At 42.5% G+C, this 16,913-nt stretch overlaps 1 protein-coding gene across 12 annotated transcripts in view; it reads left to right on the top strand.

Annotated features, from left to right (window-relative positions):
- MAGI1 (membrane associated guanylate kinase, WW and PDZ domain containing 1) overlaps nt 1–16,913 on the top strand; it is a 361,197-nt gene that overhangs the window by 302,856 nt on the left and 41,428 nt on the right. For all 12 annotated transcript variants that reach the window (XM_080382824.1, XM_080382819.1, XM_080382821.1 and 9 more), the window contains 2 exons: nt 964–1,146; nt 2,237–2,857. In XM_080382824.1, coding sequence (XP_080238950.1) covers nt 964–1,146; nt 2,237–2,857 — 804 coding nt within the window. The remainder of the gene's footprint in view (nt 1–963; nt 1,147–2,236; nt 2,858–16,913) is intronic.

Below are 16,913 nucleotides of genomic sequence, written 5' to 3'. Positions count from 1 at the left end.
GCTCTCCTGACTGCGATACACAGTGCTGATCCTGGAGCTGTCACCAGAGGGCTTAGTGGCACACTCTTTTCCCCTTTAAGCATTAAAAGCAATTAAAAGTGCAAAGGTGTTTAGTGTTGGCACTGTGAAGTACAGCAACCATGACTCCTTTTCCAAGCCTGTGCAACGCGCTTTGCAAGGATGACTTTTTGCCTTTGGAGCACCTCGTTCCCTCTTAACCATGCTCCCGGAGAGCGTTAACAGCCCTCCAGCACAGCTGCTCCGGTCCCGGGCCGCTCTTTGATCCGTACTTCACAACTGCAGTGTTTCATCCACAACAAGCTCCTTGCAGAAAGGAAAGAGAAAAGACTTCAAACGGTGTCTGAAGAACAACATCAGCATCCTCCCCTTTTTCACGGGAGGAGGTCGCAGGGTGGTAGTGATGTGGGGGGCGGGGGGCTATATAGCTCAAGGGTTATGCGGTGTCTTGCCAGAGCTCAGAAGTTGCTTGTTGCTTGGTGGGTTGGGAGAAAGCCAAGTGGTGCAAAAGCATGATGATAGTCCTTGCTGCAGACTCCTCCTGTTAGGAGGCATTTGTGCTACCCCTGTCATGTGCTTCCTGGGATGGATATAACCACCTCAGGACAGAGATGAGACATATATCTAAGCCAGCGTTGCCAGCTTTAATATATTCTGTTCTTTCAAGCAGCACGTTTTCCCCTTTGTAGCCTTGGGGCTTTGGTGTGCACAACCACAGCTCGTAAAGTGCCAAGTAATAGGGTTTTTGCTCACTCCTTTTTACTGCATGGTTGGGTCCAAGGAGCTGGGTGGAGCGCGGTGAGGTGAGAGGATGATGAAGCGCAGTCCTGTCCCAGCACACCGCTGCGTTTGTCTGTGTACTTGTTAGAACAGGGAGGGGGAGAGGAAAACCAGATCAAACGCTCTTGCCTGCCTGTTTATAGATTTTCCAAACTTCCTACACAGGAAAACCTTTTTTTACACGAAACCCTTCTGAGTTGAAAGGAAAGTTCATCCACACCAAGCTAAGGAAAAGCAGCAGGGGTTTTGGCTTCACTGTTGTCGGAGGGGATGAGCCAGATGAATTTCTCCAAATCAAAAGTTTGGTGCTTGATGGCCCCGCAGCGCTGGATGGCAAAATGGAAACAGGTACTGATGCTTTATATCAAAATCACCACCACCGCTTTGGTTTGTGTTTTTACAGTTGTTTTTATGTACAGTTCATAAAAGACTGTAGTCTTCATCCCCTTTTTGGAGAGAGGCATTCAGCTTTTCCATCAGCAAGTAGGGGAGTGAGATACATTGGGGGATATGTTCAAAATCTTACAGCAAGGCACTTTATGTGTTGGAATTTCACCTTGGTGTAAAAATACTCAGCTGGGTCTCTGCCAGCTCCTGCTCTCTCCATGCTGACCTGTGGAGAGGAGCCAGCAGGTGTGGGGTCCCACATCAGACCACAGGTTACTGCTCCCTGCTGTGACGATGGCTTGCCTTATGTTTTGTAGGGCTGCATCACTGGCTGTTTTGTGTATCTGCCATGCTGCTCACCCCCTCTCCCAAGCTGCTTCGAGGGAATGGGCGGAGGAATGGGCTAGTTTGCATTTCCCGGTGTGGAGACACCAAGGGTTGATTTTTTTTGCCAGAGATCAGGCCCAGTACAATGAAATCCTGTTAAGATTCACCTGAGGTCACAACTCCTCACTTGCAGGTGGAGCATCACAACATTAAACATCCCTGTGTTGCAGCCCCAGTGTTAAAAAAAGAGTCATAACTTACCTAATATTTCAGGGTAAAGTATGTCTGAGACACAACACATGGCACCATATTTGAGCAGTTGGTATCTGACACCTTTTGTTGTAGCTCTTACATGCTCCCAGTTTTGTTTCTGTCATATATCAGTATAGCACAGCGTATAACAGTGAGAGCTGGACTTTGAAATAGCTGTTAAACGGGCCATATACCGTCATTTGAATTTATTAATTTTTTGCATGAGCCAATTCCATTTTCACTTTCAAAAACGTTCATGTACATAAAAGCTTTATGCAGCAGATCCATTGTGTACAGAGAGTTCTTGCCTGCCCACGTGTCACCACTCCTTTTCCTTGCAAAGGTACTTAAGTGCTGCTATTTATGAGCGGTACCTGTGGATGCTGTAGATCAGCTCGCAGGCTTTAGTCCTTCACCTTGCCAGGGTGCACAAAACGTATGTGTTTGGAATATCTGTCTGTGTCCTCTGCAGGGGACGTCATAGTCAGTGTGAACGATACCTGCGTGCTGGGGCACACTCATGCTCAAGTGGTGAAAATCTTCCAGTCCATCCCCATCGGTGCCAGCGTGGACCTCGAACTGTGCCGAGGCTACCCCCTGCCCTTCGATCCCGATGATCCCAACACAAGCCTGGTTACTTCCGTGGCAATTTTGGACAAAGAGCCGATCATTGTGAACGGGCAGGAAAATTACGACTCCCCGGCGAGCCACAGTAGTAAAACAGGGAAGGTAAATGGCACAAAGGAAGCGAGACCCAGCAGCCCGGCTGAGGTCTCCTCCAACGGACCCCATGGTTACCCCAATGACACGGTCTCTTTGGCATCTTCGATAGCAACACAACCCGAACTCATAACTGTGCATATAGTGAAAGGGCCTATGGGCTTTGGGTTTACTATAGCAGACAGTCCTGGTGGGGGCGGCCAAAGAGTGAAACAAATCGTGGACAGTCCAAGGTGCCGTGGCCTGAAGGAGGGTGACCTTATAGTTGAAGTCAACAAGAAGAATGTGCAGAGCCTCACTCACAACCAGGTGGTGGATATGCTGATTGAATGTCCTAAGGGAAGCGAAGTCACGTTGCTGGTGCAGCGAGGAGGTAGGTTTTCCAAACTGCTTTAAAATACTTATTCTGGAAATTTTTAAAAAATGCATGTCATGAAAGACCTGCTCTCCTACTGTAGAAATGGTTTATTTTATTTAGATTTCTAAAAATCTGTAGAAATGGTTTATGTCCTGAAGTGTAGGAACTGCCCCAAGCTGGCAGTTGTCAGGTCACACAGATGGTTAAAATAATTTACTGTTTGATGCTGTAAGTGTGTGGGGGGAATATCCACGTAGTTCCCATGCACACGTGTACTACACACGGCTTCTGGTAATGCACTAAAGGGCAGTATGGTTACACCGTGACTTACATAACGAACCCTGATCTCATGTTTGTTAAACTTAATTGTTTTAAATAGAACATGGACATTTCTTGAGCCGTTTTGGGAGATGGAAAAGGCTGGCAATACACTCCGTAATTTGCGGTGTCCAAAATCAGATATCTAATGACTCTTCACTGTGGAAGGATAACACCTGGGTTTCAGTTGGGAGTGAAGGAGAGAATTTAAACTTCTCCAAGTTGTAAGCAATTGAAATGTTACTTCTGGGCATGTGTATTTGCTGTGCAATCAGGAACTGAGCCCATTTTTGGTTGCATTGCTGAGAGGCCACCAGCAGGTACAAAACCCACCCTACGGGGGGCAGTTTGTCCGCAGCCCACGTGGGAGCACGGATGGTAGGTGACATGTCAGCGGGGTCAGTCCAGCCGCAGGAACTCCTCCCCGGCACAGAGTAAGTGTAAAGTAGCCTGAGGTAGCACACCCCGCCTCTAGCACACTTCAGTCTGTCAATTAAAATTCCTGGAAGAGTTAGCATCAAGTCTGCAGGGCAAGTCCAGGTCAGCTGCTGAGTGCCAAGTCAAGAGCAGAGGGGTCAGCTCTCCCCTCTGCCCTGGCACTGGCAGCAGGGACCTGAGGGGGGCAAACCCCCACCCTGCTGCGCTCCCTGCCCCACGCTGCTGTTTTTACAGCCAAATCACGTGTTGGTGCTCAGCACCTTGCAGGGATTAGCGTGCTGCAAAGGCAGAGTTAAGCTGACAAGTAGGTGCTGAACACAGCCCCCAGCCGGCCCTGGGAGCAGGATTTGATATAAAAGTATTTTTCTGATGCCTTTTCTAAAGTGTTTTGGTTGTAGTAAGTTAGCAACAAAAGCTGGTCCGTTTTAATGGGGGGCAGGTTGCTTCCTGAATTTACAAGTCTGGTTTGTTGTTTCTAAAGACCTATTTCAAAGAATTGAGGACATTGACTCTGCAATTAATAACAGCCCTGGAGAAAGCACTACCTTTCTTATACTCCTTCCTTTCCAAGTGCTACTGCGTTTTTCTATTTTGATAGTAAATTAAAAAATAGAGAACAGAATATATTAAGAATTCTCTAATTTTCAAAGTGTGAGTTCCTTAAAGACTTTCAGTACTAGAGAGGTTTAAAAAATGCACTGCGTTCTCATGATTAATATATGTATTATGGAGAAAATATGGTTGGAAGAAAAATAGCAGCTATTATTAATCCTCCTGGTGAGCGCATATATACCTGGTAACACCATACATTAATTATTTGAATTGTCACTGACATTTAATAATCCTCCTTCGCCTTGAAGGCATAATGAAAAGATCCGATGAGGGAATAAAAGCATAGTTTTAATAAGATAGTAAATAGTTCCCTGGTAATCTTGCTGAATCTTTCTCTCTCTCTCTCTCTCTCTCTTTTTTAAAAATTTAATCTTGATACTAACTACATGTTGTGCATTTGCTGTCACCTTCATAGATACCGTATCAATCTCCTTGAACTGCCTCCCTCCCTCCCTCCCTCCTTCAAGATCCTGCCATTTCCATCTCAGCATAGAGCACTTGCAGTTCCAAATCTTATGTTTTTGTGGTACAGGACTCAGAAACTGTGGTGGCCCTGGATCCATGCTTAGTCATTGAAACATGGGGTTTGTTCACATCCAGAAGGCTGGACCAAAAGGCGCTCCGGTTGTGGAGCGGAGTGCAGACAGTAGTAGCCCCAGAACCAGTAAGGTTTTAAAGCTTGTAAGATGAAGCTGGCTAAAATGCACCCAGCACTCAGTGGTGCTGGCCTTGGGTCCTCTCTCCCATAACTTTACCTCGTGTTACCCCTGCAACGCCTTTTATTAGAAGTACTATCCCTAGACGAGGTGCTGCTAATTATTGTGGTCCGATTACAGAAACATATTTGGTTCCAGTGTCTGATAAGCTCCTTCGGGGCTCTTGGAGCAGTTCTTTAGCTTCCCTGTCAGTTGTCCTTTCCTCCTCCTCCCTCTGGTGTCCAGTGAAGAAAATGCGCAGATGCTGTCAGGCATCCTTGCATTAGCCTAACATTTGCATTCAGTCAGGCTTTGCATGAAGCATCCCTGCAACACTAAGGCTGGTGTTCAGAGCTGTCGAAAGGATTTGTCAGAAGTGATTACTAATCAGGCAGAAAAATACCAGAAAGGGATGTGTAATACATGGGAAAAGCTCTGCCTGCTCCAAGCTGCTGGTACATTCCCAACAACAAGGTTTATTGTTAAAATGCAAACCCACAGCCACTGAGAGCAGCCTGTAAAATATTTACCGCAAAGTGTATTCAGCTGAAGCGTTGGCTTGTGGGTGCGGGTGAATCCTGCCGTTGCCTTTGAGTGAGGAACAGAAGGATGGTTTCAGGAGGGATGAAGCTGAAATGCCCCCTCTGTGTGCTCAGCTTGCTCACGTGTCATCTGAAAATCGTCTGCAGGACTTGTACAAGATTGCAGCAGGGCAATAAACGCATTAAGAGGGGGATGATGTCGGGTCACTGAGATTTTGCTTTTCAGAGGCCTCACAGAAAACTTGCCTTATCTATGTTCTGATTTATTTATTTTTTAAATTTCCCCTCTCTAGGGCTTAATTATATTATTGCTGTTTTCCTTTTTCACCTATACGTAGCGCTGGATAAAACTCACTGAGCATATCCCATCATTTGCACTTCGGCACTCGAGGGGTACAGAAAGGATGAACTCGGAGCAGAAGCAGGGTGCAGAGGAGCTAACTGGGCTGGACACAAGAGCAGATTGGAAAAGCTGCTTTTACTTGGCAAAATGAAGGGACAGAGGGGACAAAATTATTTCTTGAACTATTAGGTAGGAGAGAGAGAAGATCCTTAAACCGAAGAGTTGGCTGAAGAACAACTGGGTGTTGTTCAGCTGTGAGTAATTTAAGCTGGGAATAAGAGCAAAGTGCCAACCCATTAGAGCCTGTAAGTCAAACTGGAGGAGGCATAGAGGCTTTGCTGTCTGAAGGTGAGGATCAGCAGGTCTGAAGGGGATATGACACGGTGCCTGCAACAGCAGAGGACATGTTTGATAACCCGGCAGGGCTGTTCAGGGGCTGTAAATTAAAAAATAGAGTAAGCCAGTGCTACTGGTTTCAAAATGGAGAATTAAGCATATGTTTTTGTCCCTGCGCTGCACAATGTAATTACATATTTCAGTTATTTTAAAGAATTCCTGTTAATAAGGCCACAAAAGGCACACCTTTATTTTCAATATTTGTAGCTGGAAAGATTCTTTTAACCTTGTACCTACTGAGTACATAAAGGACTTTTCTTAAAAAAAAAAATCAAAAAAAACCACAACCAACCAAAACCTCAACCACAAAACAACCCAAAACAAAAAGGCAAAGAAAGAAGGTAATAATATTTGCCATTTTAAATCCATTTGTCATTGAACTCTTGTCTACACACAGTAATCCACTGAAATAAGCAGTTCTCAAATACTTCTCCATTCTGCGCAGATTCTATTCACAATAAAAGCAACATTTTGTCAGAATAATTTCCCTGCTTCCCAAGGGACTTTTGTTCTGGGAGTTTTGTCTGTGTTGGACAGGTGGGGGGCTCTTTCAGAACAAGTTATTCTGTAAAAACTACTGTGCTGTGTTTTTTGGAGTCACCAAGATCTAACATTTGTTTCAGTGAGCACATTTCTGTGTCCTATTGACGTGTTCCGTGAATTACCTCAGATTAAAGAGGATTATTTTTTTTCCCCTTTTTTTTAGGTCAGTCTTCAGTTCAGGTCATCCAAAAATATTGTGATTAGTTTGTCTTCAGTTCCAAGAATTAAGCTGAGCAGTTTTCTTCCAGGTTTGAATGGACAGTTTCCCTTCAGAGCTTTCACAGTTAGCGCTGACCAGCATCTTTATTCACCGGAAGGTCGAAAATAGCATAAACCTTGAGCCTGATCTACGTAATCCCCTTGAAGATGTGTTTCCACTTTGCTCCAGATCAAAGTAAAAGCACGCAGGTGAAATGTCACTCACATGTCGTGTGCAAACCAGTGGAGTTTCTAAGAGGTTACTCTAGTGCCAAATTTGCATCGAACGGGGGGATGGAAATCCATCTTCTGAAAAATAAATGATTATATATTAGAGTTTTTAAACGAAATGTGTTTTATGGGAAAAAGAACCATGCAACATTTACCTGTCTAAATGCCTGTCAGTGGGTGCTTGAGTCTTGCCTCCATGTAAAAGCAAAGTCTATAGTAAATCCCTTGTTCATGGTTCAGTTGCATGAAGATGTTAGTGGGGAGCAATGAGGGGGGTGGGAATGGGGGGAGGTCTGTGCCAGTACTGCTCCTTTCCTCCCTGACTCAGTGGTCTTAAGAAGGTCCTTGTGATACGTAGAACTGCAACAAAGATTTGCAGCAATGGAACAAAAATACAAAGCTCTAAAGCAATAAACCTACCAAGTCACCTTAGCTAGATGGACCTTCCCTTGCTGTTTCAGGGGTGCTTTTGGCATGTGAAGGTAATTAACACTTCTCTGGACTCCAACACTTCCCATGGAGAGGAGTTAATTCCTTCTTGTGCTGCAAGTGCGTGCTGGAGTCAACTGCTCTGGACTTGAAGGTGATTGCTGTAGCCTAAAATGGAAAGACATTTTTTTTTTCTCTCTCTGTTTACCTTGTGCCCATCCATTGAAACATCACATAGTAATACAAAGATACGTGTCTTTTTCTTTATGCTGCTTACTGCAGCTTCAGGCTCGTCCCCCCAGCCAAGGTACAAGATCCTGTAGGCACAGTAGGAAAACTTTACAAAAAATATAACAACTTATAATTGTAAGCACATTCTAACAGTATAATTGAAATCAGACTGCTCTTTGAGATCTAAAGTGTCAAAATACAATGCTCAGGCATAAATGAGCAGTGGCATTGAGCGTTAAATATCTGAGCTGAGTGAAATCCATTACCACTGCAGGTTTCAGAGGATGTGTCCTCACTGCTCCCGCCTAGGTGTCTGTCCCACCACAAACACCTATTAGTCTGAATCTTATAAGCAAAAATACTTTCTACTTGTTTATCAAAATCCTGTTCCCCATGGAAATGAAATTTTCCCTTCCTGTCCTTACCAGAAGTGTTGGAAATGGATCATTTAGTGGTAAGAGCCAAAAAAAAAAAAAAAAAAAAAGAAAAAGGGCAATATCTCACAGTGTTGGAATTAGAGTTCCTTTTCAGTTGCTATCCCTAATGATGTAAAACCATGGTAATTAGAGCTGCAATCAGCTATTCAGTGCAGACTTGAACTCTTTTGAACAAGACACTCACTTCTGTTTGCCCTTTAGGCTTTCAGCGAAGAGCAAGTTGAAAGTCATGCCACTTAAGCATCTAGCTGCCAGAAAATTTCAAACTGTCTTTGCAGCTGCTGAATTGGAGAAAAAGTGAGTCCAAACTGCATTTAGGACAAAAATCACAACCTGGGAATCATCTGACCGTTACCACAGAGCGCATTTGCCTGTGCCAAAGCTTCTGGAAAGGGAAGAAAAGTTCACCATTTTCAGCAGCATTTTCGGTTCCTAATACAGAAGGAGCAGAGGTTTATACTGAGGTCTTTGTCCTCTGTTTGGATTCATAGGAGCCCCCCTGAACCCCACCTCAGAGCACAGAGCTGACAGTGCCAGTCATTGTGCACGCCACCTTTACGGCTGGTTTTCTTGCTCTACTCCCCAGCCCAGCGCATTGTGGCAGCATCTTCCCTCGGCCGGAGCAGGAGCAGATCCAGTTCCTCTCTGCCATCTGGTGTGCTCAACTGACCTCTACATTTTTTAAAAATCCCATTTCAAGTCACCTCTTTTTTCCTTGCCTTACCTTCTTCAACCACCACTAGCTACCGAAGCTCCCAGTACCTTCTACTCGGGTATCTGCATCAAACCTGTTTGTTGCATCTCTCAGCGATGGATGTGTCACTCAGTACAGGTTATTTGGAGCTGTCCATCCAGAAATAACGGGTGGGGGGTATTTTTGATAGCTCATAGGCACCCCCCACTAGTGATTAATATATGTGTACTATATAATATAATAGTACATGTATAATATCTACTATTATAGTATATTTTTAGATAATAAATTGTACTTTAAAAATCAGACTCATAGTATGCTTAAAGAAATATATGTCCACATGTAATGCCAAGATTTATTTTTCAAGTTCATTCCTTTGTATTCCAAGTCTATTACTTTATAATTCCAGAATTATGGATTTCCTGATTAAATTGTGACTCTCATTTGGCATTTAAAAACCTGTCTTTTAATTGTTTCTTCTTGTTTATTTTTTACTATTTCCTTTAAAGAGACTTGCCTGGGAAGAAGGGAATCAGATTAGTAAAGTTTGTAAGTTGGTCTACAAACTGCATTAGAAATTAAATGTTTTTAAGATGTTTTGCATGTTACTTTTCCATTTTCTGAAAACAGACAATCCTAGTAAAAACACATTGCTAAAACTTAGGGCTTAGGTGCAGGGAAGGAGCAGGTCTAGGGGAACCTTTAGTTGGGAGACGCTGCATCTTTTTTTTCCAAACCACCGAGTCACTCTATTATTCTTTTCTTTCTGTTGAGTGGGATTCTATTCTAACAAGGCCAAAAAAGGCTGATGAGACTTTAAAGCAAGTTTGATGTCACATTTACTATTCTCTTACAGCCTTATTCTGATTAGGGACTAGTATATCAAGGAGCTGATACAAAAAGCAGTTGAAGTCAGGAAAAGATGAAATAAAGGAAATGTTACACATTGTGATATTTTTAATAAGAGGTTTGAAGTTCATACCCCTTATTAGAATTGCTTATGTGCATGTTATTTCACTCACTGTGCAAGTTAATTTTCCCCCAAACAGCTCCAGAGTGTTAGATACGCCTTTTTGGGGCAACACTCTGTATTGTTATGCAGCACCATACACTGATCACTGGTAATTGGTTTTGTAAAGCAAGCTAGCAAGAGCTTGTTTTCTCTTTGTGATAAAAATAAGCTGAGTTTAACATTTAAAATGAGGTCGTCTTGTAAATAATGTAATATTTTGGGATTACTCAGTGTTTTTCTGCTTCAAAGTGCTTTACAGGTGTTCATCTTAGTGACATTAGCCGCTTGTTTTTGATGATCTGAATTTGCAAGGTTTGGGATAACTCTGCTTACCAAAAGCATGAAGGGGGAAATTTTGGTGCTGCTGAAGTCCATGGCAAGGCTCCCATTAGACTCCAGGAGGCAGCAGGGTTTCACCAAGGTTTCGGATGCCTACAAATGCCTGCAGCCACAAAGGGTAATTGTCAGTAGCTTGTTCAGACAATGAATAGTTTGATGCGCGTTACTAATGTTCATACAAATAGTGCATTTGCGAGAACTAATTAATTAGCATTACCAGGTCGTGCTGGAGTTTCTCAATGCAAGGCATCCAGATGAAATAGCAACAAATTCAAATATCAGCCTGAAAAAGCTCAAGCGCTTAAAGTTCCTACATTAAGTTCTCAAAATTCCAGATACAAAAAGACCATGTCAGAGTTCTTTCTGTCTTTTTATTTCAAGCCTCTAGTATTCATATCCAATTGCCTTTCCTAAACCCTTGGAGGCTAAGAAACTCTCAAACAAAGCACAATGTCATATGAGCACCTGATTCCAAAACCAACAGCTTTAAAATATTACAGTTCGATGGTACAGGCGAATCAGCACCGCTGGTATGTGGACATTCTAATTGCCTGCAGAATTCCAGCTCTTGCTGGTGTGATACATGCAAAGTGCTGACACTAATCTGTTAGTCATTTGAGGCACAAGTGTTTTCCCCTCAGCTACCCTTCATTAACTCCATTTGCACTGATTCTCTTCTAGAAATGAGTAAGCAAATGAAGAGGTGCCTGTGAAATCTGCTTTTTGGGTCAGCATTAGTTTTGCATCAGTTGCCCTGCATTTCTGTGGCAGCGTGGCCTATCTATGCTATAGCTTGTTTCCCCCAGATATGTATGTCATCTGAGCTCCAGAGTCGCTTGGAAAGGTGAAATAGGATAGAACAGCTGCTGATTCATTGCTTGGCATTTTGTTACATATTTTGCATTAATTTCAAGGGCTGACATAATTTCCTGAAGTTTTGTGATATTTCAAGAAGCATGCTTTATGGCCACGAGAAAACCTGTACTTCAATTATTAAGGAGGTGAGCAATTAACGTATTTGGAAGAACGAAATAATGTCAGTTTTGCGTAATCTTGCATGCTGACAGCACGCTAGTGGTGGTGTGCACATTATGCGCATGACTGCCTTTCTGTGGCAGGGAATCTAGATCTGCTTTAAAATCAGTAAGAAAACCAAAGCATTTGCTGGATGCTGGAAGAAAAAAAAATGTCTGAAATCTTCCCATCAGGATGTTTTATTGTATGAACCACGTTATCTTGCAGAAAGCAGTAGGCTCTCAGCTGAGAACAAAACAGGAGATTGCTTAGCAGATGGAAGGTGAGAGCTCTGAAATTCTTCCTAAAGGCTTTTATTTCTCCTTAGCTTGAGGTTTTGAAAGTTGGCGCTTTTTTCCCCTCTTATGTTTTGATTTGGTTTTGGTATTAAATGCTGAAGTGGTGTAAGTAGAGCAACACAAACCCACACAATGTTGTTTTCTATCAAATGTGATGTGATGTAACACAAGGTGGCACAGCCGAACCTAATAGCATGCATTAGATAAGGCAGATGTAGCTAGAGATGTGCCTTCCACATCTTCATCGGGATTTGCACAGAGGGAAACGGAGCAAACTTGGAGCAGTGCAGCAAGGGGGGGTTTATTCTGCCCAGTTTTTCCTCCTACCCTTCCATACTGACTGTGCAGCATTTTGGTGGGCATGTACTTGTAGATAATGAGGTTTTATCAGCCACGTTGCAGGTAGGTGTGGTGGCTGCTGCCCTGATTTGGCATTATAATAACCACCCATAACAGAATTACTGAGGTATCAAAAATCCAAGAAAGGTCTTTGTTTATCAATAATTAAATACATTTGGAGAGTCATTAAAAGCAATAGCAGGTAGGCAAAACTGAGGAAGAAGGATGGCTCTGTAATGGACTAGTCAATGGTTTTGTTCTGAGACAGATTGGTTTTAAATATCTATCCCTGCATCTCTAAGTGTCTCTATTCTGAATTAATTTTTTTCCCCATTCTGCATTGGGATTTTATGTTTATTCGTGTTTACTTTTTCTTGGTCGGATGGACTTATTTCTGTCATTGTGATAGTGATTAGGACAACACTAGCTTTAGGACCCTGTTAAAGCTGTGTCTTTTGTGCCAGAAGACCTGCAAAGTACCGTGAGTTGGACTGGAGAGGTCGGCAGGGGCTCGTAGGCCAGCCAGGTTTGGCAGAGGAGGCTGAGCATCAGGGGGATAACAGAGCTGACCGAGGATGCGGGGGCAGGTCAGGGTCCTGCGGTGGGGGCACGTGAAGGTGATGTTGGTAGGGATGTGGCAGGTGAATATCTATCACAGAGGTTTTGACTCCATCCTTATCCTTAAGGGTTGGTTTCTGAGATGTACAATCACATACTTTGAAGTGTGTTGAGTTACTAATTTATTTTAATAAAAAAACCCTGTATTTTCAATCTAATACAGTTATATTTTGTGAAAACATCTGCAAAACCATTGTTCTCTAGTAATAATTTTCTGTCTTCATGTGCCATGTGCGCATGTGCAACCCCCAGGTCTGAATCTGGCTAAGCATTACATAAATATTAACTTATTATTAAGGGATGTTATTTATTAATAGCAGCATTAAACTAGTGCCAAGAGGGCCCTATTTGTAGGCATCCACTTTGTGCAGGCAGCTCTCCAAAGATGAAATATGAGAATCTGCCATAAGCCACGCAGATCTGAGGATGGGGATTTACACCTTTTAACAGTGCTGTGCTAAGTCTGAAGACAACGACCCTCACAGAGCAGGACAAATACAGGTGTGACAACAGCAAAATGCGGTTTCTCCTCTACCACTGTCCTCCGCGCTGAGCCTGGAGTGGCCCCTGAAGTTGGCCTGGAGGTGCTGTTGCCCTTCGGTACCCACATGGCCATGAAGGGGGGTGGGACTCAACGTCTTCGAAATTGCAGCATGCCCAAAAAATGGTGAGATGTGCTCTAGAAACCTTGCAAGTCATGGATTTTGTGGGCTTGTGGAAAAGGGTAGAGTAATTTCATGCATATCCACACATGTATGCTTATGTGTGTGAAAAAATAATACATGTGTGCACGCACATATATCTATGTAAAAAGAACATAGAGGTTTCCTATTACTTTCCAGTTCTGGTATTTGCCTTCTCGAATTCATGAGGTTTCAGAAATGTATTGTCTGTGTACATATTTATTTAAATATTAACAGAGATTTTCATCTAAGCATATGACTCCAACAGCCCGAGCATTAGGAAAAACTAATTTAATGAGCTTCAAAATACAAATATAAGAATTGCTGACATGCTTATAACCATAAGTTAGATGGGTAATTGTCACACTAATTCTCAATCTCTTCATTATCTTACTGTCTTGGCATTACCACGTGTATCTTACTACATAGTTAAATTTATATTTGACTAGTAATTAAATAGCATTTTATTAGCCTATGTCTTCTTTACCACTTCTAAGATAAATTCTGGTTTGAGATGCTGAAAATATGACTGAGACTTCAGTTATGAAGAATTGTTTAGCATCCTGACCAAAAATGAGTAGTTGAGACTAATGCAATTTAACATCTTTAGAGAATCTAGAACTGAAATTCTTGTTAATGGCAATAACATACTATGCCTCATTATTTTTTTTTGCCAGTGAGTTAATAATGCCTGAGATGGTCTCTTGAAAACATCGCTTTCTTAGCATTAGCATTGTATATAAGCATCAGAAACATGACATTTTTCACTGTATTTGTTAGTTACCAAATTTGATTTATGGCAAGGCATTATTCCTGCAGTGTAAATTATTCTCGCACTTAAAGCTTGTATTGCATAGCTAATTTTTTTGCTAGTGCAGTGACACTCTTGTTATGCAACTCATGATGATGAGCACAAAAGTTGGACAGGGACAAGGTAGGGGTTTCTTTCTTGATGGTGCGCCTTATGCCTGTATAAGCTTGCCTCTCTTGCTGCAAATTATTCTGGTATGTTTTCTTGTTCTTTCTCCAGTCTGGAAAAGATCAAGTTGCATCTACTTTTTTAAGTAGTATCAGAAATTCTTTGACAATGGATTATACAGAATCAAGGGGATTGCTTTGTCACCACCAGCCTCCTGTCCCCTGCCCCGCCCCCCCCCCCCGCCGGCAGCACTAATGGCCATTAGTGTTAATTATTTAAAGTTCCTTGTTTTGCAGGCAGAAAGCAGCCATTAATGCGCAGTGCCAGGTGTATGGTTCTGTACCCCCTGACTCCAGTACTTTACCCCTCATCTTTTGAAGTGTCTGTTTTCTTTGATGCAGCCTTTCGTTTTTATTCAGTGTAGTTTAAGCAGCTGTTATTTAGAAAGCTTGAGGTTTGGGTTTTTTTTTTCCAGGCAGGAACATTTTCTCTGTAAATGTTAACCTTGTGACACAGTCTGAAATGTTTCTTTTCTTGTGTTTTTATTCATCTCCTGCTAGTTTTCAGCTCTTGTGCATTCTAGGCTGCAGGTGACATTATGGCAAAACCAAATAGGTGACCTTTTCACCCAGGCTCACCTATGGCTTTTTTTTGCTGTTGGTTATGGATGGCCTACAAGGTGTCCAGACTGGAAGTGTTAAGCAGTCCTGAGAAGTGAAGATCCAGACACAGTTGTTCTTCTCCTTCATGTGCAAAAACACCCCAAACTTGAAAAATGTTGAGCGGTAGCCACAAACATCGTCAGCAATAAGTAAGATGTTAGTCTGGCTTCTAGGCTGGCTTTTAGCAATTTCAAGTGCCTTTGTCCTATGGTAGATTGTGCAAACTGGTACGGAATTGTTCCAACTTCAGTTGAAATCCCATTGAAATACATACTTTTTTTTTTTTTTTTCTTTTCTTGTGCTGGAGGGAGAAGTGTTCATGCCAGCTGGCCTTCACATAACCAAGCTGTTCAGATGGGTTGACTGGATGACTCCCGTGGTGCCTTAAGATAGGCCTTCCTTAAGATTGAACTTCTGATCATTTTGATCCACTGTCTCTAAAATGTAGGGCTGTGGAACAGGGCATCTTGTGTCCATCTAAGTCATCTTTGAGCAATGTGTGGCCTTCTGGGCTCCCACCAGAATCGGGTCCAGGCTATGGTATGGATTTGCAGACACACGTTGCATTCTGTATGTGCTCAGTAAAATGGAATTTACTATGTGTTATGGTCTCCTCGTGTTATTTTGGTTGCATAAAGACAAAAGATTTGAGAAAATGTTCCTGTAAAAATTGAGGACCTAAAATTTCTAAATTGCATGTTAGAAACAGCAGCACGCAGGGTCCAGTGGGTTCTTCCATGAACTCATGCTAGTTAGGGTTAGGGAGCTCACAGCTCCCCAGCTCCAACAGGTTTACCACACAAGATTGCAAGATTAACACGTGCCAAATAATATGAAATAAGCTGGGTTGTGGCTGTACTTCGTGGACCATATTGCTCGCAACGTACTATAGAGTCACACAACGGAGTACTGCTCCTGGTGGGTGATGGCGGTAAGAGTGCTGAAGTCATGGTACAAAACTGGCTTAATGATTTGCATTTTTTCCCCTATGTTACAAAATGTAGTTGAGCAGATGGATGCAGCCAGCTGTACATAGAGCTTTAGGGAGTACCGGGGAGAAAAGAGAGAGGTTTTTGTTAAGATAAATGTAATAATCTCTGTGATAATTAGTTTAATTTAGTTCCCTGCATCTGACTCATTTTTGACTAACCTTGTATGAAAGCCTTTCTTGCCTTGCCGACGAGTCTGTGAATTTAGTTTGATTACAATCCCTTTTTTTGTGCTTGTGGATTGCTCACTGATCACTGATATTTTTCATTAAGCAGTTGCTTTATTACATTGTTATTTAGAGGGGAGTAATTTGTGTTTTCTAATTAATTTAATTCCAGGCACATTTAGTAAGTAGCTACAATGAGCCCATTCAAGGGGTTTTAGGTCATACTGACATTGTTTACCAGATGTGCTCATTTGTTTTAAAACACTGTTAACTCTGTGATGACAACAGCCCTGTTGGGTTGCTTGACTCTTCCACCTTCTCTAATCTGCACCTCCTAAACCCCACAAAATTAGAAGATGCATTTCAAATACTAATGAGAGATGTCCATAGGCATTAAATCACAGAGGAATTATGTTGCAAACAGTGTTGATATAAACTATTACTGTTCTGTTATCAGATTTGAGGGCAGAGCAGCAGAGAAGCCTTTTGGATTCTCTTAGCCTGGGATGTGAATGCCATTACTGTGACCACTAAAAACTTGGACAATGCCAAAGAGATGGAAACTGGGTGTTAAGTCCCTGCCTGGCCCATTTACTTCTGAAAAACCTGCCGTGAGGCTTCAGGAGGGGACAGGGCAGCCAGGAGGATGAGCATACCAAGCAAGGCACGGCATGGGCAGTGACCTGGGCAGTGACCTGGGCAGTGATGGGGCACATTAATGTAATCAAAAGGTGAATGTTGTAATTCATAGTTGGCACCATCCCAAATTCATAGGCTTGGGCAATTATTTTTGCTAGAAGCTTTTTGGAAAAGCTCGGCATTTTGTTGCTAGTGTTGCTCCCAGGATTTAGGGGTTGTTCAAGCACTTTGTGTTCATTGCTGTTAAATACTATATCCATTCCATCATCTGAGCATGACAACTA

Source organism: Falco punctatus, assembly GCF_963210335.1.
Source record: "Falco punctatus genome assembly, chromosome: 4".
Lineage (NCBI taxonomy): Eukaryota > Metazoa > Chordata > Aves > Falconiformes > Falconidae > Falco > Falco punctatus.
This window is presented reverse-complemented; position numbering and strand designations above follow the sequence as displayed.